We start from the raw sequence: 26419 nt of genomic DNA, 5'->3' as shown, positions 1-26419 counted from the left end.
TTTTAAAGTTCACGTAATAGGTGCAAATTTCTGAGATTTTGCGTGCGAATCTGTCGCATCTATCAAATTCGTATGGACAGTGCTGTAGGTACGTGAAGATATTCAAAATGTCGTGGAGTCCAAGCCCGTACGACGACGAGTGGATAAATAAACACCAAGGTGAGATTTGTACAGCCGGAACTACGTTTGCCTGTATGATAATAAATATTGACTCACCTCACACGGCACTACTGTCATTATGAGTTATGACACACACCATTCTCCTTCGCTACCCGCGTATGTGAACGATGAACGTAGGTGGCAGGCTTCATTCGCTCTATAGAAACCATATTGTCTAAAGTAAAATGTATTGACAAAAAGAATTCTCTCAAAAGTTTGTTATTTTAGGTAGGCAATGCTGTAGTATAGCCTATACCAATACTTGTGGACTTGTGGTGTTTTGAACAACTCATCAAATTCTTAATGAATTGAACTACTGTTCGACAGGCAGCTCAAAGTTTGCAAATATGACTGAAGTAGAACGAGCAAAGGCCATGGAATCGGCTCTGCCAAGGTAAGTGTGCTTATTTATAGTATAGGCCTATAGTGCATTTTTCACATTCTGGTGTTGCTGGCAATTGACTCACCAAGACCAAATTCAAATCGGCTACACGGTATAGTCAAACCATGGTGGATTGAACATGTTGGTAAATAAACGAACTGTATTATAGTAATTTATCAACCATCAACTTATGTCATGGTACTAAATACCCTGGCAAACCGATCTAGAAAACTACGTAAATATTATCCGATTATCTACTCTGCCGTATTGTTGATGTCACAAATGGGACTGGGATTAACAATTTGACTACCGTAATTATGCAACCCTTGTTATTTCATGATCAAGAATTTTGATGTAACTATTTCTTACCACTGCCCAAACCGTAAGTTTCGATGCAAGGTAAGGAGCATAAGGCTACTCACTTTAATGGAAGACCATTTCTGTGTAGTGGTGATCGACCTAATGTTTCAGATGGCTACATGGTAATATTTTCATAGTTGCAACAAATTTCAAATTGTATTGTGAATAAGTAGAACTGTCATTATTTAGTTAGAGGTACATATTTGAACACTTTTCAAGTCTGTTATGACATCATACTGAAATACTCAAGTCTGAATCGAATCACTGAGGTAGGCCTACTCTATTTTGCCAGGCCCCACTGATAAAGTATCCTGCTTGGTAACGTTTGCTTGTTATAGCTATCTCGATGATATAGCAAGTTTATGCATCCATATAACCATGTCATTCAACGCTTTATTTGCAGTGTACGTGCGGGAAGACCCCATTCACATCATAGAAAAACCAAGAAGAAATCTAGGAAAAAATCGGGAATAGCACGATCCTCCATCAGTCAAGTTGTACGTACATAGGCCTAAGTAAACGCTTGAATGCGTATATGCCATCCATAACTGAAGAGGTCATTAATGCAGTATTTTTGTATTAATTTAATCTAATTAGTCAGCAGTTGGTTTATGACTTCATTTTGTTTAAATAACCAGTTACTATGGTTCCGTTTGACACGAAAATCGTCATGATCATATCACCGGTACTGATAAGGCGATAAAGCATTGTTTATGTTTTATACCGCATGTTTAGGCCTATATGTACGGTGTGTGTTGTTTTGGTTTCATGCGTTTTAGATTCTGTATTTGGTTAAGGAAAATATAGGTTTGAAGTATGATTTCGTTATCTTTATGTGTGGAACTATAATCCCAGTACTGCGGTATTGCGGTACCGGTAATGAATATATTTTCGAAAATTGGCCGACTTGTCTAATTCTCAGACCTTCATTTGTCATGTCTTTGAAGACATTTCTTCTACTTGTACTTGGTGGAAATTTACCTTATATTATTAATTTGACTACTTTTGTTCATAGCTCTTTAGATTCAAGCAACAGTAGTAGTGAATGGACTAATTTAATATTGATATATGACCGACATAATATACTTACCCATTCACTCTCAGCGTTGACTTAGCAACCATTTCTTGCCCGTGTTTGCCTAGCTTAACACTGAAAGCGATTACAATACTTTGGGGACTCAATCTTTTTTATACTACTTCATAAGGACGTGTCGCATGTGCCATAAGCTTTATTCTCTGTTGTCAGGGGGTGGAACTGTCAGATTTGAACGCCGAACGATCTGTCGCAATGGCGGAAGACGACTTGGAGGATTTAGATATCGAAACACTCAAGGAGTTGCCATACCCAATGCACAGGAAGAAAGAGTTAAGGTGATGACCTGTTATTCATTTCGGAGTTTTTTCATTTCTGTCACGTCCAAGCATTAAAATGGGTAAGCCATCAAAAATAATTTGATTATAATCAACCATACACCATTTTAACTCATATTTTATATTATTTTATGTACAATTTAAGGCATAAGACCAGATCAGTGTTAATGTTCTTCAGTGGTTTGGACCTTAGACTGGAATTGACAATTTCAATCACTGCTTTGCAAGCTGTGGCTAATGACCTTGTTTACGGTATAGGAATGTGCGCAGCAAATACGATTTGTTATTGTTATTTTGTGTCACGCTGCATAAGTTGTCTGTCACTAGTTAATATTACTATGGTAATGACTTATATGGGTACCATACCTATAGGCTATATACCCAACAAGTAATCTTAAGACTTTTTTTGCTGAAAAGGGGTCAAAACGCATTGAAGATCAAGGAAACATTAATCTTAAAATGGCACCGATAAGATAAGGTGATAAACACTACACACATGCACCGCGTTGGTGCTGCTGACAACAACAACAACAGAATTACATTTTTTGCGGAAGTTATGATTCCTAAAAATGCAAGATGCTATAGCAAACTTGTCAGTAAATCAGTGGTAAATATGCAACCACTTATATAGTCATTGTGACTGTGAGACTCGAGCTAAAATGCAGTGCTTTTTTTCTAAAATTGCCTGGTTAGACCTTGCCTTGTGTACTGATTTTGGGCAAAAGGGCATTATTAGTAAAATAATAATCCCACATTATTTATCGTATAATGTCTTAAAATATTTTGTGCCATTATTAACAACATTTACTCACAAGTAATTTTTTAATGTATCTGAGGTAAAATTCAGATATTTACCATTAATGAATATGTGTTGTTATATTATTGTGTCACAAACCAACAACCAATGGATAGGTGGTAACTTGAGTGACATTTATTAGCGGTATAGACAGCCCCAGAGGACAATATAATATGGTGGTGTTATGTCTTGGACTATGATGGGTTACAACGAGCACATTTTCTGATATACTCAATGTTTTGCTTCTGTTATGGTTGTCACAGATATGTCTCAAATCTCAACTTGGGGATACCACAGGTGGGTAAAGTAACCCTTGTTGATACTCGGGGAGAAATAGAAGTGTCGCCATAAATTTTATTCAATTACAGTTAGGGGTAAGGTATTTGTATACTTTTGGCAGTTGATCGCAGGTGGCTAAGTTTGAAATTGCAACTAACGCAAAATGAACAATGACTAGGGCGATCTCTTTACCTAAAAAGCAGAAGATTTTGTCCTAAAAATTAAAATTTTGATAATTTTTTACATTAAAAAACAGAATCTTGCTCAAAATTTTGCCCTCGTTTAAGTAAATTAGGCGTTTTCACACATAATGTTAGAATTATACTACTTATCTTGATTTCTGGTTAGAACTGTCTGTCCTTACGAAGCTTCTTGATATAAGAACCAATGCTCGCACAGTCTTGCTTCAAGGATATTGCGGTACGTTAAGCATAACACCATGTCAACCTATTTGGTTCATTTCACCGGTTATGATTCACAATGAGCACAATGGACCATCTACAACGATAGGCCTGTAAAGTAGGCTACAAGATGTCAAATGTCAAATGATAAGTTCACAGGCAGTGCGAACATCTACCATACAAGCGAAATGCAGGTTGCAAAAAGAATTTTGACTTTGTGAACAATATTTTGATCTGACGCTACAACTTTGAATTTTTTTTCACAATGTCAAAAAAATCGCCCTAATAATGACACTGACAATGACATGGGGCTATTTCGCCCAGATGTTTTCATATGTTCATTCAAAAAAGTTATGCAAACACTGTCCCAAACATTTCCGAATTTAAAGTGCAGAAAGTAAATAGTTTTAACCAAACATATATTAAGTAGAAGTGGAAATAATCTAATCACATCACCACTCGAGTAGTTCAAGTAAGTAAAGTTTTGAGTGGCTTGGCGGTGATAATGCAGCCTGTGTTCATCTCGTTTATTCATATGTACCACACATTGTTCAGCACTTGTCCACTCGCCTTTTAACCCTTACGAGGTGGGGCCATATTTTGCAGAATTGACCTTCACTTTTCAAATTCTCACCGTGACCCCACCAGGTCTTGAATCTGGGCCGTTCCAGTTTAAAAGTGGGCGGAGTATAGCCCTCTACCGATTCCACCCTTGATCGACACCCCATGACATGTCTGAGGTTTTTTAATAAGTTTAAATAAACAAGCTTTTCCCCCAAAAAAATCTCTCTATCTCTCAATTTTCCATGTGTAGCCACTGTTGCCTGGTTTCAAACAAGCCGTCAACCATGGTTGTAAACCGCGCGGTTCGTCAGATATCGAAAAATGGAAAATACATATAAAATTTACAAATGGGCGTGGTCATTGAGTGGTCATCGAGGTCAAGTTCATGATGAAGACTCAATCGGCCCCTACAGTCCGTTTTATGGCATAAAACAACGCGATATGCTTTCTTTTGTCATATCCAACCATTTGCAGGCATAGTAAACCTGTTTATGACTCATATGCCGACTGAATTTGCACTTGAACTTGACTTAGATCTTGAAAATCACTGAAGGGTGACCAAAATTTACAAATCCCCCTCAGAAAACTCTCCAGAAAACGTTTTGATGTTTGAAACGGTGAAAATTTACACAGAAAACCGTACATGTCAACTTCTGATGTTCTGGCAGATTTTCCGACAGTATTTCCCACTCGGAAAATATCCGGAAATTTTAGGTGATAACCATATTTTATTTAATTTTTAATTTTTTGTTTATTTTTACAAACCAAAATTTTTGAGTAAGGTACCAAATACACCGGAACAGTCTCAGCTTTTCAAAAAACGTAGTACCCGATGTCTAGGGCGTGTCAACATGGAGAAATCGGTGTTGGAGACATGCCATATCATATATGATACGCCCACCTCGTAAGGGTTAAAAAATTAATCTCCTATCAACGAGTGTTTTATTGCCCGTAATCAGCAAGCTGTCAATACAGGATAATCTTTAAAAAAATGAACTTGTGGTAAAGACAAACTAATTTGTTGGGCATTGGGGCTTACTCTACCGTGACTACACTTAGCGTGTTATTAAGACATGGACATTGAAGTGGGATCACAAATTCAATTTATTTTGTGTAGGTATCCTATATGAAATTCATATAGGGCACATTTTTATGCTGTAACAATGTCACTTGGAACATATAGTCTTGATTGAGGAATATAAAATGGTGAACACAACATCTGCAATTTTTACTGTGAGGCATCCAAGCCATCCAAAGTTTTGGTACAATTGGCGCTAATTTTTTATTCTTGTGGTTGATTTGATTCTTGTCTGCGGACTCCTTGGGGTTACAAAGCGCCGAAGCAGGTGGTAACCTAAGAAATGCAGTATGGTATTATACAGTATTTAGAGCCCAAAATTATTCTGCAAACCAACAAAAACAGCAAATAAAATATATTTTTCAGACTCGGTCCATGAGTAGGCCTACTTTGCAGTTCCCATAACTTTGGCCAGTAGGAATGATCATTTTAAACGAGTGCCTGAAATTATTTACAGGAAATGTCATTGAAATTACATACAGCAATCAGGATACTCAAAACTGTCACAACCAATCGGCATGTTAATTTTGAACTTGTGACAGATCCTTGTATGTAGAAATGACCAAATGTTACAGTCACCGTCGAAAAGATGTTTGCAACAACAATCAAGCAGGTAGAGCTGGTTGGGCAATTTCTTGGAAAACCTTTTTGAAACCAGCAATTCAGCATGTTTCATGGCTGCAGTAATTTTTTTGGGTCTTGTATACGCAACTGACTCGAAATGCGAACAAAGAGACATTTGGGCATTTTGGGGCGGCCGAGGGGCGGGGGCATTCATTTTCTTGGGAAAAGAGAGCAAATCCTCCTTAAAGACGACATGTATGCCTCTATATATAAGCCCCATGTAAGCCTAACATATAACACACAAGTCAATTTCAATGTGCAATTTCAGAAATATCAAAATTCTCCCTGTAAGATACGAAAATGCAGACATACGGTAATTGTGGTTGCCTACTAGTTGGACTACCCTACAAGTATCTCAGCCTATGTACCGGTACGCTAGGCTATGATTTTGATATCCTCATTATTTTCATCGAGCCTTATGAATCGATTAATAAATTTTCTATTCTTCCATTATATGGTGCTATGGCTGGGTAACTACAACAGGGGTAACAACATGATTTCGCAAGATTAAATAGCCTTTTGTTCCCATTGTTGAGTTTCTTTACACTGCATCTCTGTATGAAGTGCACCACTACCAACGTCATCACTGCAAACAACTGTTTATGCCCTTTTTTTAAATCATGGAATTATATTCAGGACTAGTGCTTTCTTTTGTCATATCTTCTTTTGTCATATCAACTTCCCTTTTGTTAAATGAACTGAGGCTATTATTCAGCTTTTATTGAGGCATTGTTCAATTTTATTCTCGTGATTTAAACTTTATGATCTCAACTGTACTATATTTAAACACCTAGATCGTTGGAACTATATATAATATTTTTGTGTCAACGTACTAAACATTCTGCGACACAAGTACCAGTATCAAACAAACAGAAATAACAGACAATTTTATATTCCGCATTTCAAAATGGTGATCGAATACAGTGAAAATGTACGCCTCTAGAATGATTTGAATGGGGATATTATTGTCAGCAGGATAAGTCCAGGTAAAGTAATCATTCAATAGCTATTCAAGATGATTCGTAGTATATTCCATCACTTTGACTTGGGCATTGTGCATCCTGCTTCAGCTTCAATTTGTGGTACCCTGGGAAGGATAGTTAGGCTACTTTCATAAGAGGTTCATATTCCAAGGTTGACAACTGTCATGTTTCTGTGACTTGTTTGCAGGCATCAGCCTTTGAAAGTCTGTTTCCCTCTAGCATTCGTGTAGCCACCAAAAAATGCAGGCATGGCAAAAGTTTACTAGCGCGATGGTAAAAAATTATATCACAATCTTATGAAGTAAATATAGGCTTACAAATGTAACATTAACTGGGCAGTATTGCCTGGGAAATGCTTGAGAACCAATTTAGATTGCCATTGTTGTTCAATGCAGCGTATAAAACTAATATCAGCAGAGTGTCGATTTCATTTTCAACAACTCAGGTATATTAAGACGTTGAAACACAATAATACCATTGAAATAACCCATGCTTTACTGAGGAAATGATGCAGTCCATACGATCCTACATTTTATGACTATCCATGTTCCTTATCGTATAGGTAGCAGTTAACACAGCACAAATTCTTTATAACACATCCAAATTACAATTTTTCTGTAATAAGGGGTAGACATCTCATTCAGGCCAATGATTATCTGTTGTAACGCTCTGATACCTGTATAGTAGTTGAAACTGTTCAACTCATAGCCATCGTATGGCGATGGGTTAGTGGTATATGTTGCATGTTACATTCATTATTTTATATTCGATCTTTTCTCATAAACCCAAAAGAGCTAGCCCAATCATATATTATAAAATAAACATTGTGGTCGAAGATAAGGTGTCTTCTGATATAAATTATGGTCATCCTGATCACGCAAGTCCGTGCATTGGTCAACTATATGACGTAATTTCTCCTTTTAACAATACTCCATCATATTACGTCATATGACGCTGAGCCCTGGTGCACCGAGCTATTGTGTGTCATTGTTTACTTACTTGGGCTACTCATTGTTTTCACATATCATGGGAGATAATAATCTGTGTGATGCCTTGTTGTGATTGAAAATATTGCACCCTCACATTTTCAGGAAACGTCTCCTACAATATAATGAATACAGTACGAGATCGACCTGGCAAAGGAAAAGTGGACAGGTTAGCTTTGTTTTGTTATATCTGAAGTGTACAATACCGCAGTGGATCACACCACACTTCACCACGGTCACCTTGTTTTCAGAGGTGGAAGAGATTCAAAGAAAATGCGGCAGAAACAATAAGAGTTTGTGAGCTTTGGCGCTCATCAATTCATGAAATCGAAGGTGGATGTTGTTTTATTACCATATCACTGCATATGCTCTGCCATAGATGGCCTACAGTGGTTACTCAACACATGCATAACATTGCGCCTCCACTAAATGTATCATATGCTCATATATATTTCCTTTGGATTTTTAATTGCAATTCAGTCGATATAATTTTAATATTCTGCCTTATTAATGGCTTCATGATATTATATTTATAATGACAAGTCTGTTCTTTGCAGTTTAAATGGTTTGAAATATGGATCAAATAACAGAAAAGTGAGCCTACCATATTTATACCTGTGTGTACTTTGTTATGGCTCTGATAGACTACTTGACATGACTCGAACAATGCAATGTTTTATTTTGTTCTAAATTACGAACCTGTGTCATTTCAAATCAAGTGAATCGCAAACAACACAGTAGAATTACTCTGAGACGGTGAGAGCACCTTAGGAATTTTAATTAGCGGATGTTTAACATCGATTAACCAGTTGTATTGGGCATAAACCTCAATTACTGCTTGGCTTGACTGGTTGTATTCATGTTCAATGTTAATTGGGCTAAATATTGTTATTTTACGATGGCATATATATCCGGTAAACTACCAGAACCCCATTCTTGGTGAAAGATACACACTGACACAGTTTTGAAAACCTTACCCTTAATAGGGTTGTCGTTACAAATATGACTTTCATGAGTTTGAGCATAAAGTATTGAACCAATGCGCTTATCAATTGAACGGGTGAATTGTTCAAACTCGGAACACAATGGAGTACACTGTCATCTTCATTATGAATAACAGACCATGGACACTATTCGGCATATTGACAATGTAAATAGACATCATTCACGAATGTTAGTGTCATTGGAACTAGTTTTGTGGTTTCTCTGGAAATCGACTTATTTTTAGCACTGACGGCATATTAAACCGGTCAATAATTGCATAGTTCGCTAGTTTTTGGGGTGATGAACTCTAAATAACTATGGTCAAAGGAATAAAAAAAGTTGTGAATACATCGCAACCAACAACCATTCAGCCCTTGCACATTTAAAAGACTCTTTACTCCTAATTCTAAAGTATCTATCTGATACTTGTTTGTACATAAGGCCACATATAGTACATTGGTTCCAGTATCGCCATCAGTCTACTTTGCCTTTTCATTATATCGTAAACTTTTTACTAGCATTGGCGACAATGATTCCAATCGAGCAGTAAGAGTGTGATTTTTCAAGTAGCAAAACTACAGGCATCTAATGACGAAGGTGTATTCAACAGGAATTATCATTTCGACACTTTTATCATACCATGAGACCGACACCCGTTTTAATACTGTACTGATGACATATAGTATGAGGATCCGTATGCTCACAGTAACGACCATTTCCTGTAGCGACATTATGACGATGCGCTTTAGTCAACGTTATGGCTAACAAATATGAAAATACTCAATTTGGTGAACCTAACTCGCATTATTTTCATTCTAATTGTGTGAAAGATGCAAATTTTGAACATTGAAATTCGCTTTTTTGTATGCCATCTTAATGAATGTGACCTAAATACTCAACTCGAGACTTATTACCGGTGCTTGAATCAGTCTATACTCGACCATACTCGTTACTACTCGAAGAATTTCCGCTTATTGCTGCTCGTGAATTTCAGGGCGCTTCGGAAATGGGATACGCTCGTACTTTGCGTTCCTGCGCTGGCTTTTTTTACTCAACGTGTACATATTTACGCTTGTTTTCTTCTTCATTTGCGTGCCTACGATAATTTTCGAACACGTCGATTCATCCTCATCCACGAATAGCACTTCTAACAGTAAGTAACCTCACTGATGTTGGTATGCAAGGGTCGGTGACCACAGGTGGTCAGTAACCCTACTTTTTCGCAGTAATCAAGTACTTCTACTTCTACTTAAACCGTTTTTATGCAAAACTACTTACTCCTTACAGTTTGGATTACATGAAAACCATCATATAGTTTTGGAATAAGTTTGCATCACCCGGATCAGTGAAATTGTCATAAGACGCGCAAGAAATAGCCCTCATATCATGTTACCGGTAGCCGAATGTATTTTCAAAGATGTTACCTATTTGTATTGCCATTAGATATTTTGCATTAGTCGCGAAGATACATCATGCAATATTGGAAGTACCCACCTCAGATTATCTGCAAAAAGTATGCGACCCAGGGTTGTAACCAAGTTACAAGGTTCCGAGTCACAATCAATCTCACTTTTATGCTTTTGACTCGAGTCAAGTCAAGTCATTTTCAATTCACCACCGAGTCCGAATCCAAGTCAGTTCACTGTTCGGTTTTGAGTTCAACTCTGCTCGGGTGATATAGAATGGCTCACATTCATAATACCGGTATTGTAGTTTTTCTCAGTCCTAACAGTTTCTGGCCCTATTTCCAAGTATCGGGACTGGTAGACGAAATACCAATAACGGTAACTTTACTATTCTTCGAAGTTACAATGAAATATCTGTCTTGGCTGTACTAGTCTCGAGTCATGATTATTGACTCGAGTACAAGTGGAGTCAATACACAAATTGTCTCGAGTCGAAATAAATGTGATTTGAGTCATTACAACCCTGAATTGCGACCCCTTAGCAAAATGGTGTTTTTATGTCTTGGAAATTGCTACTTGTTCCACTTGTAATTGGGTAGCAATTAATGGCGTTACTTTTACTCCTGTAGCAATTCTGATTACTTCAACCACATCTACGCGATACCGGCACCATGGATTTTCGACATATTAGGATTAACTGTGCATCTGTGATTTTTCAATTCGGAAATGATAAATTTTTACATAGAGATATTGTATTTAAAAAGCATCCTAGTATGCCAAGCATTCAAATTAGCTCATTGAGGCGGAGTGCACTGTTGAATCGTAAGTCTGTAATTGAACATTGTGCCATTGTGCCGATACCTAGGGCCTATGCTTCACCATCTAACAGTGGATCCGTGGCATCTGTATATTGAGTAAAATAACTTGCCCATTTCAAATGTTTTCATGTAATTATCTTTGTATAGCTGCTGGCCTGGCTCCATTTTCCGTATCCTTACCTATGTTCGGAAAGGTTGCCCGCCCCTGTTGAAATGTATTGTTTCTCTTTCATTTCGACACAGGCACTGAGCAGTGCGAATACGATCCATACGACGCATCGGCTGTGCAACCATTCCAGCAATACATCATATGGTGGTTCACTGGCCAGGTATGCTCCTTGCGATACACGTTTTATCAGAGCATTTATGGATGATTTTAACAGGGATTTATGGAGAACACTTTGCTTTTCTATGGTTACTATGAGAACACGGTTAATTCCATTGCCACCAGCAACTTCGAGTACAATATCCCTCTCGCTTATGTATTGATTGCATTTTCTTATTTCTTCTTGAGCTTGGCGTTGATTGTGAGAAGGTGAGTGTTGTTTATTCATTGCTTGACTGCGGGGCTGATTAAAAACTGTTATCTTGAATTCGTTGGTCACATTTTTACAGCCTGCTGACAATAGCCTAGTGACCTGTTATGATAACCGAACCTAACCTATCCATAATATTCCTGTTGCAATGAAGCATGTTTGATACCTGCATAACATCTTATAACAAAGCTCATACCGGCATACACTGTCATTTTTGACACATTTAAGCACCTATTACATGCTCTTTGAGATTTCAGTAGGCCCTACTCTTAAAACTTTAAAATTGTGTCTATGTTTTGAGATGTAGTAGCTCCGTCATTCAATTTCTCCAATATCCATCCCTGTTGTTTACACGTTTTACGCTATTCACATAGAATCTTAGGATGTTAATTTGCGTTGCAAGGCTTGGACTTGTCGGCGATATGTGGAGTTTTTGTTACAAGTGTAGTGTGGAGTGACAAAAGATAGATAGGCCTACCAGTAATTGTTGTGTTTGAGGTCAATTTGATGACGTGTAGGCCAATCCAGATCACAGTTATTTTCTTTCCTGTACTAAAGAACTATCAATCAGTTGTGTCAGAGAGTTGAATATCGGGTGACCTGTACTACCTGATACATTTGATCGAAACCGTAATATGCCATGACATACGATAATCGTACGCACAAAAGGCATTGTGTGCGCACAAATGCTATCCTTGCGTTTACGGTACAGAAACCATCCATCTAATCATAAATTGGTTATTAATCATGTCAGCTAAATCCTGCTGTCATAATGGATACAGGCTGAAAATGGCAAGCATTTAATGTTGTCGGTTAACATTTTCAACCTAAGGAGGAAAGATTCTGCTTCAGAAGTAGGATTCTGTGCTATATAATGCTAGATCTCATAAAACTTTTCAAGATGTAAAATTTTGGAAAGAATAATCTTTCACCATCTTTCACGGTCAGTATGGCTGCCTGGGTTGTCATGACAATTTCACTCATGGCAGTGTGTCGAAGCTATTATATTTATGCCTACTAATTTTTACCTAACAAAATCTAAAACGTGTAAGTAATCAATTTGGCTTTATTAGAGGTGGAAGTATATATGTGATCAAAAAGGTAGTAGTACTTAGTTGCTGGCCACCTCGGGATTATTGAAGCATCAGCATTTCAGTACAGAGATTTCTTTACTTGATGCTGCTTGTATATGTAGACTACATTAGAGCTGTTCAAAATAACTGTATTTTTCTAATTTTACTGGCTACTTGATAAAATTGTTAGGTTACCGAAAAAAAAAAACGCTGCACACCAATTTTGTCTCAATTCCAACCTATAGATGTGAGAGAAAATCGGTTCTGGTTCGAATTGAGCCAAATTTGTTGTAACATATTTAAAAAATTTATAGGCTGTTATATTTTTATTATACATATAAAAAAATATTTTCCCTTACCACAATGCCTCTATAGGTCGGAAATGAGCCACAAATTGCCTGTAAAATTTGAAAAAAAAGTGATTTTGGAACAGCCCTAATGTACAATAGGCTATAGCCTACATATGTTAGTAGGGAATTAGCAATATTATAATTTTTTGGGAAATGATAATGTACAGAAAAGTTGCTAATAATTTATTTGCAATTACAAAAATAAACACAATTTGGTAGGTTATAATTATTTCAAATTGTTTCCTACTTAAACGACGACATAAATTAAATGCTAACCAGGATTGAGACCATTTATCATGCATCGAAATATCCCTGAGCTGGAGAAGCGGCAAGTTTATGACGTAATGGCGTGGTCGTCAATAACGATCAATGCATTGCGAATTCCTGTTCGAGTTCCTGAACTGGTTCCGGCAGTCATCTCTTAACAAACATCAGCGCATGTCTCTTGCTGATACCACGCTGTAACTTCCTGTACAGGGCAGGAGTTGGCGTGAAGGAAGCTATGCTTTCCGGAGAGAATCGTCACTTTCAGTATTGCAATCAAGTATTTGCCGGTTGGGATTTTTGTATCACCAACCAAAAAGCAGCCGAACTCAAACATCTCACCATCAAAAATGAGTTGCAAGTAAGCTGGAAATTTGATGATTACCATTTTATAGAAGATTCCGGTTTTCAATGTATTACTTAAACGTAAGACCTTGGTAGCTTTCAAACCCTATTTAACGTCCACTTGCTAATGAATATAACTTTATCAGTTACACGAGCTTTCGGAGCGCCGCTTCTTCATCAGGTGTTTGATTTCTGAAACTGAACTAATTAAAGTGTCACAATTGTCAACTCCCAAAGCAATGTAGATCGCAGGGATATTGGTAGTTTTGAAATTCAATGACCAATATGCCCAACGTCTATGCTTTCGAGTGACGAGTGGATTAAATCCAACTAAGTTTTTCAAAATGCAAATCATGTTTCGGATTTGAGTTTCAAGTCCAAATATGAGATCATCATTATATATTATGTCCAAATTCAAGTCCAGTTCCGGTAATGACTTAACTCTGGGCCATGCATCGTGCGGTCCCGCGGAGCAAATGTTTCTGCAAATAAGTAACAATTTTGAATGGTGTGCAGTCCGCAAAATAGGCTTCTAACTTAGGTTGTTTGAGCTAAGTTCAAGTCCGCTGAGAATATGGTCAGAATAACTGTAAAATCACTAATCCGTACCGTATGCTATATTTGTTACTTGAATTAAAATTTTTCTTCACGCAATTGGCGTTACAATAGAATAATATATTCATATTGAAATAAACCTGAATATTTTTGGCTGACACATGTCCGTGACAATCGTCAATGGTAATTCTCTAATAGTTGTTATGAGTATTGAAATAAACCCGAATAATAATGGCTGAGAATCGTCAGGAACAGTTCTCGAAAATTGCTGAATTGTATACCGGTACTGCAGTTCTAAACCTCCAAGATAGGGTATTAAGGCAGGCTATTCAGCTTTGTTATGAGTACGTCCCATACCTAGCTGTCTCTCGCCATAACCCTTGCCCTTGCAACTACTAGAAAGCCTATTTAGGGCTGGCGTTTTTTACATAAACTTAACCTCGCGATAGAGTCGCATGATAATTGAAAATGATTACAATTTCAATGTCCAAATCCTAATTCGAATCAGCTTTAAATATCATAGATCCAAATCTGATCAGAATCCACCAAAATCTCCAGATCCACACTCATCTCTTGTGCTCTGGTATGGTTAAAGGTTCAAAATGAGGTTTATAATGTAACGTACCTTGTTGCAATCCGCTATCTGCTCATTTTAAACCATTCCTTCCGTTAAGTTATTATTTCTCTTCGAGACCGTCTCTATTTTTGTTGTCAAGAGACATATTCTCATTTCTCTGATATCAATTGGTCTGATAACCAACTGTCAGCTTTACGGCCTCGCAGGCAATCTTTGGTTTTAATATCACCGAATTTCCAGGCAGATCTAGAAGAGCAGCGTACTCGGCTGCGTCAAAGGTCGCGTTCAAGAAAGGAAAAAGCAAAGCTCTACACGAAACGGTTCATCATCAACCTATTGGTTTTCGTGATACTAGGCGGCAGTCTGGCGGGGATTTATGTGGCCGCCAATTACGCATTGAGGGTAAGGACGAAATGTAATTGTGATAAAAGTACACCGCTCAATACAAAGCGTTGAAACTTTACTTTAATGAGAAATTTGCTGTCTTTCTGATACTACACCTGTTTCTATTGACGTTTCCGCAACGCAAAGTCATGTTAAAACCAGCAACTGAATGAATTGCGACTTTGCTGTTTACTGGATTCTATTATCCGTCAATTGTATTGTTAAATTTCATCAATTTTTTTCTTAACATTCACATTTTTCTGGTCGTAAAGCTGGTTTTACGCTAGTTTTAAACAGTTTGGTATAGGCTAACACATGTACCATTGCGATTTGTGACATAAGATAAGTTGAAAGTAGACCATGAACGCTATATCACATCAGAAAGCGTTCTAAATTTCCAAATTAGTTTATAATTTGGTGTTCTATTTCTCTAATTCATGAACTGAACAAGCCTTCAACAATCCCTTATATTTTGCGATTGAGAATAATTAACTGAAATATATTTGGCGGACCGGCCACTGCTTTAAACAGATCGGTGTGAGATCATCACCGCTCATTCGCCATTAATCCCGTTTTGTGATTCAGAATTCGTCCACTTTCGATAGTCAACCCGTGGTAGATTTGCTGGTACAGTACATGGTGTCTATCGTGATCACCTTTGCCAACTTTTTGGCGCCTTTGCTGTTTGGGATTTTGGTGGAGTACGAGGACTATTCTCCGGACTTTGCGTTGAAGTTTACTTTGGTCAGGTAATATTGAAGAGTTGCCATTTTTGTTTATGAGATGGTACCATGCAGTGCTACATTTGCTTACAGTTCTGTACTTAGAAGGGAGTTAACTATTCAATTCCAGTCTGGAAACCAGTCTGGATTTAGAAGGTTGAAAAAGTGGTTTAAGCCGTACGTCCAGTATACTCTCTTGCTAAATTAAAACCCATGACCACCGTCAAAATTTCGAGATGTATACATTATTTTGCTTATAAAAGTCGCAGTAGGTCAGTGGCTGGAGAACGGGTCACAAAATCTGTACACCTGGGTTTAACCCGTATTGGCAGCTGTCATGAAGCCCCAGCTTCTCACTGGTAAGATATATTTGAGGAAGGGCATTCGACCTGAAAATTTCTATCAAACTATAATGCGGGGTAACCTGCATTAGACTGCAAAAAGTTGCATTTTCAAACTTTTTTGAGATTTCAATGCAGGAGCTACTCGGCTTGGCCATCCATGACCATTTTGTGCTATTACGGAGTATTTCAGTATTTGTATTCTGTGTTGGTATCAACCATCTGTTATTACTTTAAGCCTATGTAAGCATTGTCTATTACGTAGCCTATATTACATGGTGGGGATATTAGAACCCGTTATTGTCCATTACATAATAGCCTATGATACGTAATTTGAAGCGGAGGGATCATACCCATACAAAACACAGCATTATCTTTGACAACTTCTTATAACGCCCTTCATGAAATTGTATTTACCGGCAACACTCCACACTTTCGAACTGGGTTGTGAAAGGAAAAATGAATATTATGTATTGGTGTAAATTTTTCACTTTCCAATTTGCTGGTCAAACTACTTTTTTGATTATATTGGCTACAAATTTCAGTAGTTTCATTTTTCATCCGGTGACTGATAGATCCACGTTGGATATAATCAGTTTTCTCTATATTGCAGAACCGTAATTCTGAGGCTGGTGTCCGTCATGTTTCTCTACATCGTGGTATATTTCCAAATTAACTGCAATGACTACGACTTTATTACCACACAGTATCTTGATACCTGTGGTTATTGCGATGGCATGCCGGTAAGACACTTACACCTCTTAATCCAATTGAATAGTATTTTCATAGTGAAATGAACCCGAATATTTTCGGATGACACTCGTCAGGGGGGGGACCTCATATTTTGTGATACGATTGTTGATATACAATGTTCTTTCTGATTCTCTACTAGTTGCTGACGATTACCCCTGACGAGTGTCAGCCGAAAATATTCGGGTACATTTCAATATGAATATACTATTCAATTTTATATTGAAGTTCTGTACCTCCAAGAAGACCTCTTAATCCATACAATGGATAACATTTATGCATAGCTAGCAACGGCAGGTGTTCATTACATGGGCTGTTGTCTTTCTAAGATAGGAGAACTGCTTCAAGAACTCTTCAACACCCCAGTGTCACCTACAACCTGTTGTTTATTTGCAATCACTCATCATCCACTTCAAACTTCTGTGTCCATAAATTTGACTTTAAACTTTACCTGTTTCAGTGTTGGGAGACCTACATGGGACAGGAAATGTACAAGCTTACCATTCTTGACTTCTTCATTGTGTTGGCCGTGACCTTGTTTGTGGAGTTTCCAAGGAGGTAAAATGTCGAATAACTGTCTTTTATACAAGAAATTGGCGAAATTCCCTCACCCATGTTTGTTGTCTGTGTATTTCGACATCAGGAAGTTACGTACTTGAAAATACTTGATTTGACACTTCAAATTGTTGTGATGGTGTGACCAAATCGTGCACCAGGCTTTTTGTATCATTTATCGGTTTACAATATAAGGATATAATAGCCAGATACCTGCTCTGTAAATTCTCGCTAATATTCACAAAAATGCTGTTCGTTGAAAACTTCATCTTTACCAAACCTGCTCATTGTGTACATCTTTTGTGTGCCGCCAGGCTGAAATTTCAAGAAATTGTGGAATTATCACTCTCGACATCAGGACCACGCAATTATAATTCATTCTATATCCCAAGGCAATTGATGTTACCCAGTGTAGCCTAACATCAACATGTTGTTAGTAATAGTAGATCATGTAGACCTGTTTCACATTGTCGTTATAGCTCATTGCTTATCTCAAATAGTTTGGTAGTTGGTGCTACTCCAGATTTTGAAAATAGTTAAAACGTTCCATTACTCAAAATAGTTTGAAACAATCCTCTTTGGCTGATGGAATATAGCGACACAATAATTTCATAGCATGATGAATAGGGGCTCATCACGTTCTCTTTTTTATGAAAGGATAATTGTGAATCGTTGCGACTGCGGTCTGTCCAGACTGATTGGTTTACAAGTATTTTACATTCCATCCAACGTGTTGGATCTTGTGTACGCCCAGACAGTTATGTGGTGAGTCTCCTCATATCTGTACTCTCTTGCTAAATTGCTGAGGCAAGAAAAGCAATTCAGAATAGCAGTACACTGAAGAGAGTGATTTGATATGAAAGGAGGTTAGACCGCACTGTTTATTTTTCGATCACACATTACCAGGATTAGTTGGGACTTTGTCTTTTTGCTAGTATGGAGATAGTGTCTTTAGTACAACAGGATAAGGGAGAAATGGAATATTGTCACTGTTATGTTGGTTTAGTGGCCTTCCCGGATTACAACATTGGGAAGTGAAGTCTGTAGCTCAGTTGGATCCACCTCTGGAATTCTTGGGATTTTGTTCCGCCATACTGCATTTATAAGTACACTTGACGCATCTCAAGTGCCAATGAATGTTTGTGGAATGATGGAACCAGGCTGATGTGTTTATAGGGTGCAGTTATCAAGTAGCTTACCCTAACTGTGCCCACAACCACGCTTGACTTTGTAATCGATTTAAATACAGAATTAATTCTACAACACCAAAGGATGTGGATCCGCCTGAAAATACTTTCATAGTTGACTAGCTTATGAAAATCACATGTAGTAAATCATACTGCACAGACCAACCAAAATAGTCATAAATGTATCCCATAATTTTCACTCCTGACTGATACCACTTCAAAGTATGATAGCAAGCAGTTGTCAGTAGAGAATTACTAGTAGTATCACTGGTTACCAGTACTCAAGTGCTAATCCAAGCAGTACTTAGGCTACAGTAAAATTATTTTCAATCCAACGCTCATTCCACCTAACCTCAAATTAGGCCTCACACAAATGGATTTTGGCAGATTGGTGGCAAAATCGCCTAGCTGTATAGGACGAGTGTTTTCAGATTACATCTCACTGTGGCACTATTTTCCGTACCATACTATGTATTTCATTATCGTTTGGTTGTATATGGTCTTATAGCGAGGTTGTGCCCACTAACCTGAACAATCTTTGACCCTTCGAACCAAATCAGTGCAGAGTCAACCCAGGAAATACTCACAACCCAGCAACGACAGTGTTATATAGTCAGGCTGTGATATTCCATACGAGAATCATCGACAGTTACTTTGTATATCAGCGTTCTTGCTAAAGTTCTGTATTGAGATTGCTCAATGCGCAGAGTTTAGAAAGGCAGTCTCTTATTTGCAGACTGTTAGTGGACCTCGGCAAGTTCGGGATGGACAAGTCTATCGGGCACCAGAGCTTCCATCTACCTTCCAGTCTCCTCAGCTTGATCTATTCCCAGACTCTGATGTGGTAAGATCACAGCCAGCATCTCAGATCGGTATATGAGATTATGGTGGATAAATTATTCATGAGCAAGTTATAGTTATTGCAGAGCTATTAAGCTTACAGCAGCCGCAGTAAAGAGTTTTGTGTGATTACATTCTTTCAGTGGGTCTTGTCTTATAGCTGTTTAGTGTTTATGCTAATACCTTGCCGTTTTATGTAGGATCGGCGCTTTCTATTCTCCGCTGCTGCCAGCGATTGTGGTGATCAAGTTTTTCATATTCTTCTACTTGAAAAAGCTGACGCTGATTTACAATTGCAAGCCGAATCAACGACCCTACCGAGCGTCGAGAGGCGGCACGTTCTTCTTCATTATATTGATGTTCGGATTCGTGGTGGCTGCTATACCTGTCGGCGTCAGCCTCGCTGTGTAAGTAGCGAAACTGAAGTAAATTTACCTATTTCTGATTAATAAACTCGAAGTTGCTCCGCTGTCTTTTGATTTCAATGTTCTTCCACATCTTACCCCATATATCACTTTAGTTTTCTCAATTCTAGCCAAATCTCTTCAGCGTCTAAGAATGAATCTACGTCGCTTCAACTTTAACCGTCATGCCTTTGGTTCTGTTAATGTCATTGAAAGAAACACAACCTTGCTGTTCGAATTTTCACACTAAATGATTTACAATTCCCAATATCTATTAGACTAAGTGACAAGTAATGAAAATATATTCTCATGTTTCGTAATCCTGAATGATAAAATCCTTCTAAATACGCACGATGGTCAGAATTTCGAGCTCATATCTGTTTCGCAGATAAAACATATTTTGCCAATGAAGCTGATCTATCCTGCTGATATCAAATTATGATGTTTTTCAATTGGACGTGCTGAATAATGGCATTAGTTTGAGAAATACATTTGTATCAACTTTATTATTTACAATCAAACTCCAACAAAATAAGAAACTCCGAGTTCCAGCCCAACTGGCGTGTGTATATGGTAGTTCATGAAAAGCAACGTATCAGCATTTCACCAAGAAGAGAAATCCGATGCTCATCATGACTTGTTATAATATTGCATTCAATTCTAGCATTCCTCCGAGTCAGTATTGCGGCCCGTTCCGCGGCTTGGCCACCATGTTCTCCATTGTCTCTGCAACAATAAATACCTTTCCCGGATGGCTGAGCAGCATTCTCCATTTCCTGGGATCGGCTGGATTCGCCTTCATCGTCGGAGTGATACTGTGGTAAGGCTGCTTGCTTTTTATAACCTTGCATCAAATATGATAAGTGTTCAACTTACCTTGTATCATTCATGTACACTGCACAGTATAGTTGTTCAAGGTGCATCGGTTTGATAAAACTAATCATTCGACTAAGTAGCTCCTCTGTTTCAGTAACTGAATATGTACAAGTAGGACTTGATGCAATATCGTTAATTCGTTTGATAAACCAAACCTCTTGAGTAATTACTACAAGCAGTCGAATCATATTTATTTGAGCACTCCGCAAAAGTAGAAATACCTTATTACCTTCGATTGAAACTTGCATTCGGAGGTGTGGCGCTCAAAACTTGTCCCTACATACATTTACTTATATCAAATGCGTACCTTAACATTACTAATCCCAGTATTTGTCCGTCTCATAACCCTCTCTTCTTCCGCAGTCTTATTCTCTACTACTACGTCGCGCTGAATTCCGCCCACAGGAAGAGGATAAAGTTACTGAAGGACCAATTGGCTATGGTAAGATTTCGTGTGACATCCACGTATCATTGAACTGACAGAGGACAAATCACCTTTTCATGACAGGAAGGGAGAGACAAACAATTTTTGATGAAAAGGTTAACCGATATGCATTCATCCGGGTCAGGCCAAGTCAAATCGACGAATTACCACGCAAAGTAAGCCCGGGATGTAGTACTGGGTTCGATATATTTTGAAATGCTGCTTTGGTTGGACTACGTGCAAGTTTACTATGATCTCGTGGACAGTTTTACTGGCGGAAGTTAGCTAAGAGTTGATTGTATTGCTCTGGCACATGTTTTGCCGTAAAAGTCCGCTCCACTATCGTAATCAGAAGTCTCGCCTTTTGAGCAGGAAAAAAATCACTATTGGTGTAACAAGTAGGTGGGGTGTGTCCCGAACTTTCTTGCTGACACTAGTATTCAGAATTGGTCAAAGTAGTTAGCATTGCTAAACAAGTAAAAGTAGAAGTGACACCGTAGATTTGTAATTGTTTAGAAGTGGAAGTAGAAAATGAAAGGGCTGAAAAGTTTTCAAGTAAGTAATTTAAAAAGTAGATTTGGTCGCAGGGGTCGCATGCAATTAGCGGTTATCGGGTCACTTTCAAAATGGCAAGATGTATTTTCTCGCAGCTAATTCCATTATAGTTGAGCAAATTTTTTGACAGTTGTAATCTTACGATCTGAATTTTCCAATATCTACCAGGATCGTTACCATGTCGCAAGGCTCCGAGTCACATGTCAATCTCACTTTTATAGTTATGACTCGCGTTAAGTCGAGTCATTTTCAATTCATCACTGAGTCAAGCCCGAGTCTATGACAGCGAGTCCAAGTCATTGTGTTGACTCCTCAGATTTCAGTTGAAGTTTTGTTAAACCCACTTTTATTAACTCTGTTTGGTGGTATCGAATGGTTCGCATTTATAATATCATAATTTTCCAATAGCCGAAATCCCAATAGTGTGGTTACTTAACTATTCTTCGAAATTACAATGAAATGTCTATCTTGGCCTTCTGAGTCTCGAGTCATTTCTGTATTTTGAGAAAATGACTCGAGTCATTACATATATCTGCACAATAAAAAGAAAGTTAATTGAAAAGTTAACAGCGGTTTATATGATAATGCGATTTAAAGTTTTCCTGTCACCATGTGGCGCCACATGTGGAAAATATTTAAAATCAATATTCTGCGCTTCAGTGATGCTAGAGAGCCAATGTAAATGTCTAATTAACCAATTATTGGCCAAGGAATTAAAATAAATTAACTGTTTCGCTTCAAACTCAATGTAAAAAAGCTATAGATGAAAAAATAAATTTTTTTTGGGGGGGGGACTTTGAAATAGAAAAAATCCATGTGGCGTTCCGCTTCAATAAAAAAAATCATTGCAAAGTGTACTTTGAAGGTGTATAGTTGATATAAAACTGGATTTTCCATTTGGACTTCAATACCAGTCAAATAAGCCAGTTTATAAAATGCCGGGTTGGCAACCTCACAATAGTACTTTCTAATTCTCAAAACCCAAAGTGTAAAACGCATGTAATTCTGTCTATAAGCTACTCAAGTCGAAGTGAAATTAGTCTGAATACACAACCTAGAAAAACTTACTTCAGCGACCAGCTTACGTGGCAGGAAATACTTGAAGATTTGAGATGAGTCACCGGTCACGGATCCATTGTGACGTATGGAAATAGATAACGTTGAATGTGAGGGGGGAAATTGTCTTTCACCCCAGCATTGATTAATCGTATTTTCATTTTCTTTGCTTCCGTTGCAGGAATTCACGCGAAAGGCGCTCGGACGCAAGCAGAGGCCGAAACACTATGACGTATGAGAACGAAGACGCGCGCAGTAGCGAATCCAGCCTTCCCGGACAAACAGAAATTTAGCATTATGTTCTACAGTTGCAGACGCCTTTCCAGAAGTACCCGTTTCCTCACACAAGTCAAGTCTGGTTTCAAGTGCTCCGTGTATGCATTATGAGTAGGGCTGGGCAAATCGAGTACCTGAGCGGTTCCACTCCAAGTCAAGTAATAGGCTTCAAGTACCACTGCATGAACCACTGGCAAATCTCAAATAGACATGTAATCTTTATCTCAGGTGGTCAGCAACGAGGCACCTCTTCTTTTTCGGAGTACTCAAGTATATTTGGCGAACTTGCATTAATTACTCAGACTACTTCAGCTTTCCCTTGACAATTTTCAATTTTTTGGCAAAACTTGGCGGAATACATACTTTTCACTTACCTCGAAATCATTATAGCTACTGTACGGCGTTGTTTCAGCTTGAGCACCGACCATGACTGCTTTGATCTCCTTTGACCTTTCTGCAACCACAGAGTAAACAATGCCAATTACGTATCGAAATTTTTCATCTCATCCTCCATGCCTCTGTCAGAGAGCTTAGTGTCAAAGGCGCTTGAGTACTGTCTCACGGAATTGTCTACAAGAATACGTATGCTGTGGTGCGATTGAAGGATTCGATGCTGCTTAGGAAAGAAGTATCCAAACGGCAGTTCTAGTTGATAAAAGAACTGTAAGTCGAGAGGGTCGTACATACTCTCTAACTGTTCGGCTCGTTATAGTTCATACTTGATACGAATTCCAGTACCCAAATCGTTGCGCCCAGCCCTAAATATCAGCTGTTGAGTGATTATCGCAAAACGGCGATCTTATTCACTGTAATGTCCCATTGTATGCTAGCCCGCCACTGTATTTCTGTATTGCACACTGTTCCTTCGTTTGCCGTCTCGGTAGTTAAAAGTTCCGCTTCTTCATTGCTAATCGCGGTCGTGTCGCGAATTGATGCTTTTTGATGTTTAGACTATTGCGCTGTAGCCGGCCTATTCTTCAGTCGTGAAACGATGCATTTTGTACATTTCTTGTCGTTTGTAGCTACCAATTCCTGTCTGTTTTGCTCATGGACTGCTCCAGGTCAGTTAAGCTATTGACTGTGATGTAATGATGTCCGCAATTCAGTAATCTTCAGTCCCAAGATGAACTTCAAACTGCTTGGGCGTTGTTATGCTAGTATTATGAGAAAATCGGCCCTATTTTCGATCTCCGCTTCGCTTCGCTAGGACCCATTCGTGCCAACGGATGAATAAACCCGATTTTTGAATGCTTCAAACTTCTTTTAGTGAATGAAGATGACCGCCGATTGTAGATCGCATGTGTGCGCATTGCGCATGCATAGCAATACATTTTTTATAATACTCACTAATGAATGGAAGCTTTGATGTATTTCCTCGATTTCACTATTAATCTTATTTTCGGTATTAATGCTGGAGAACAGCCTGTAGTATCGCAGCACGGCGATTTCATTTGCAATGTTATTTCTTCAAGATTCTATCACATGCGTACTGTATAGAGAGTTTTATGTTAGTAGATGTATGTAGCCGCCATTGCGCTCTTGCGTTAGTGCCTGATTCTTTTCAAATTCATGCTGTGATACACTTTCATTGCCTTATCTTGTTCACATTTAGAGATATCATATACAATAATTTCTGATTAAGTGGATTTGGTTGGTTTTGTCAGACCGGGGTGCAGTGTCAACAGAAGCCGTGAGTTGTATTCGGTCGGTGTAAACCAACGCGAATTTACAAAGACGTTGCAATTTGAGATGGTTGGATTCGACCCACCCGGTTCCATTGCCATTGCAGCAACATTTTCAATATATCAAACTTGGTATAACAAGTATCAACGAGTATTACTGATTACTACGAAATTAGAGACTTGAGTTGCGTCACAAGATGCGGTTACGACGTCACAGCTCGGGCGATATATAGATTTAGATCAGTATAGTGCCCAATGTGACATTGCAGGCGGAATAGTTTGAATCGAGTTCGGAGGTTGAATATATTTCAGCCTATGTCATGCATTTTACCGAGATTAAATTTCGAAGACTTGAATTAAAGATGCGTACCAAAATGACCTCGGAGAGGATACCGTGCTATCCACTAAAAACGGCAAGAATTTGTAGTGGGTTAATCCGTCGACATAGGCGTGCGACACCGCGGTTCGCGTCGCGACAGTAGCAGGCTAGTGTCGAAGATGTATCTGGACTTCTACTGCCCTGCGCCCCTATTCTTATGGCGTCTTTTTGAAGAAGCCCTGAGAAACAACCGGTGAAGGACGATAATACGATGAAGCGAAGGGTAACGAGCGAGAAAATTGTCAAAAACAACCAAAACTTTCAAGACTGAGCGCATTAGACTAGTTGGTCCCAGTGGCGTAGCAGCCACTTGGCGGTTCTGGCTCTGCGCCAGGGGCGGCAAAATGAGGCTGCACAGTATACTGTACACAGCCGGCTAGAAGCAGCGTAATTTGTAGTCCTATGGCTGGCGCCCCGTGAGCTGAAATTTAATCAAACTGGTCTCAATCGAAAGCTAGTGTAGCGCTGATTCCGAATATGCTAACATGGCAATGGATCCACTCCAAAATAGCCGTCAAGGCCGATTGTTCCTAACAATCGGAGCGCCGCAACACAACACAATGACCAATTGACCATGATAATCGAAATTATATCGAGCGATTATTCGGAAAAATGCCGATTTTCAAACCAGCATTTAAATTGTATTTCCGGAATCAGGGCAACTATAGCTTTCGATTAAGATCAGTATTGTTAAATTTGAGCGCTCGGAGGGCCTGGATAACTATAGGATGAACATGACCATTATGCTGACCGAAAACTTCGTCATATAGGTCTATACAAAATACATTTAGGTTTAATTGTCAATAGGCGCTTAAATGACTGGCGTCGAATGTTCCTGTCTTGGTAATCTGAACCTCACAAGACAGATACCATCCCGCACGGAAAAATTATAAGTTAGTGAAAAAATAACAATTTGGAATAGTGTGATCTTATAGTTTAGTACGTTTGGGCGAGTCTATATTTTTATATAGCAGACAGGAATTCGTTACGTAGGCCTAATGCTATTTCGCGAAGTCACACCAACGGATCCGCCCGCCCGAAGATGTTTAATTATTATTGACGGGTCCTACCTTTTCAAACACACCTCACTCAGCTCA

General features: G+C 38.5%; 1 protein-coding gene across 3 annotated transcripts; it reads left to right on the top strand.

Moving 5' to 3' along the window:
• LOC145451691 (transmembrane channel-like protein 7) lies at positions 1–24902 on the top strand. Of its 3 annotated transcripts, none has more exons than XM_080329904.1 (20): positions 1–159; positions 487–553; positions 1305–1398; positions 2148–2272; positions 8089–8152; positions 8235–8316; positions 9962–10120; positions 11435–11520; positions 11575–11726; positions 13628–13775; positions 15132–15293; positions 15861–16024; positions 16952–17081; positions 17549–17646; positions 19567–19674; positions 19871–20077; positions 20739–20894; positions 21314–21392; positions 21459–21550; positions 23167–24902. In XM_080329904.1, exons 1-20 carry the CDS (start codon positions 108–110, stop codon positions 23276–23278), a joined length of 2337 nt encoding a protein of 778 aa, XP_080186030.1. In that variant the 5' UTR covers positions 1–107; the 3' UTR covers positions 23279–24902. The 3 variants fall into 3 exon arrangements, with proteins under 3 accessions (XP_080186030.1, XP_080186029.1, XP_080186031.1); XM_080329903.1 differs by lacking the exon at positions 19567–19674 and adding an exon at positions 18301–18408; XM_080329905.1 differs by lacking the exons at positions 487–553; positions 19567–19674 and adding an exon at positions 18301–18408 and having other exon boundaries at positions 49–159.
• Positions 24903–26419: the final 1517 nt, after the last annotated feature.

Source organism: Botryllus schlosseri, chromosome 12 (assembly GCF_051294905.1).
Source record: "Botryllus schlosseri isolate E-star chromosome 12, Bs_hap1, whole genome shotgun sequence".
Classification (NCBI taxonomy): domain Eukaryota; kingdom Metazoa; phylum Chordata; class Ascidiacea; order Stolidobranchia; family Styelidae; genus Botryllus; species Botryllus schlosseri.
This window is presented reverse-complemented; position numbering and strand designations above follow the sequence as displayed.

What these genes read in the sequence shown, in the direction of transcription:
- LOC145451691 (XM_080329904.1), top strand. Translation starts at nt 108, where the DNA reads ATGTCGTGGAGTCCAAGCCCGTACGACGACGAGTGGATAAATAAACAC. An exon ending in GTGGATAAATAAACACCAAG is followed by an intron (nt 160 to 486) that starts GTGAGATTTGTA and finishes ACTGTTCGACAG; the next exon opens with GCAGCTCAAAGTTTGCAAAT. An exon ending in CACAGGAAGAAAGAGTTAAG is followed by an intron (nt 2,273 to 8,088) that starts GTGATGACCTGT and finishes TCACATTTTCAG; the next exon opens with GAAACGTCTCCTACAATATA.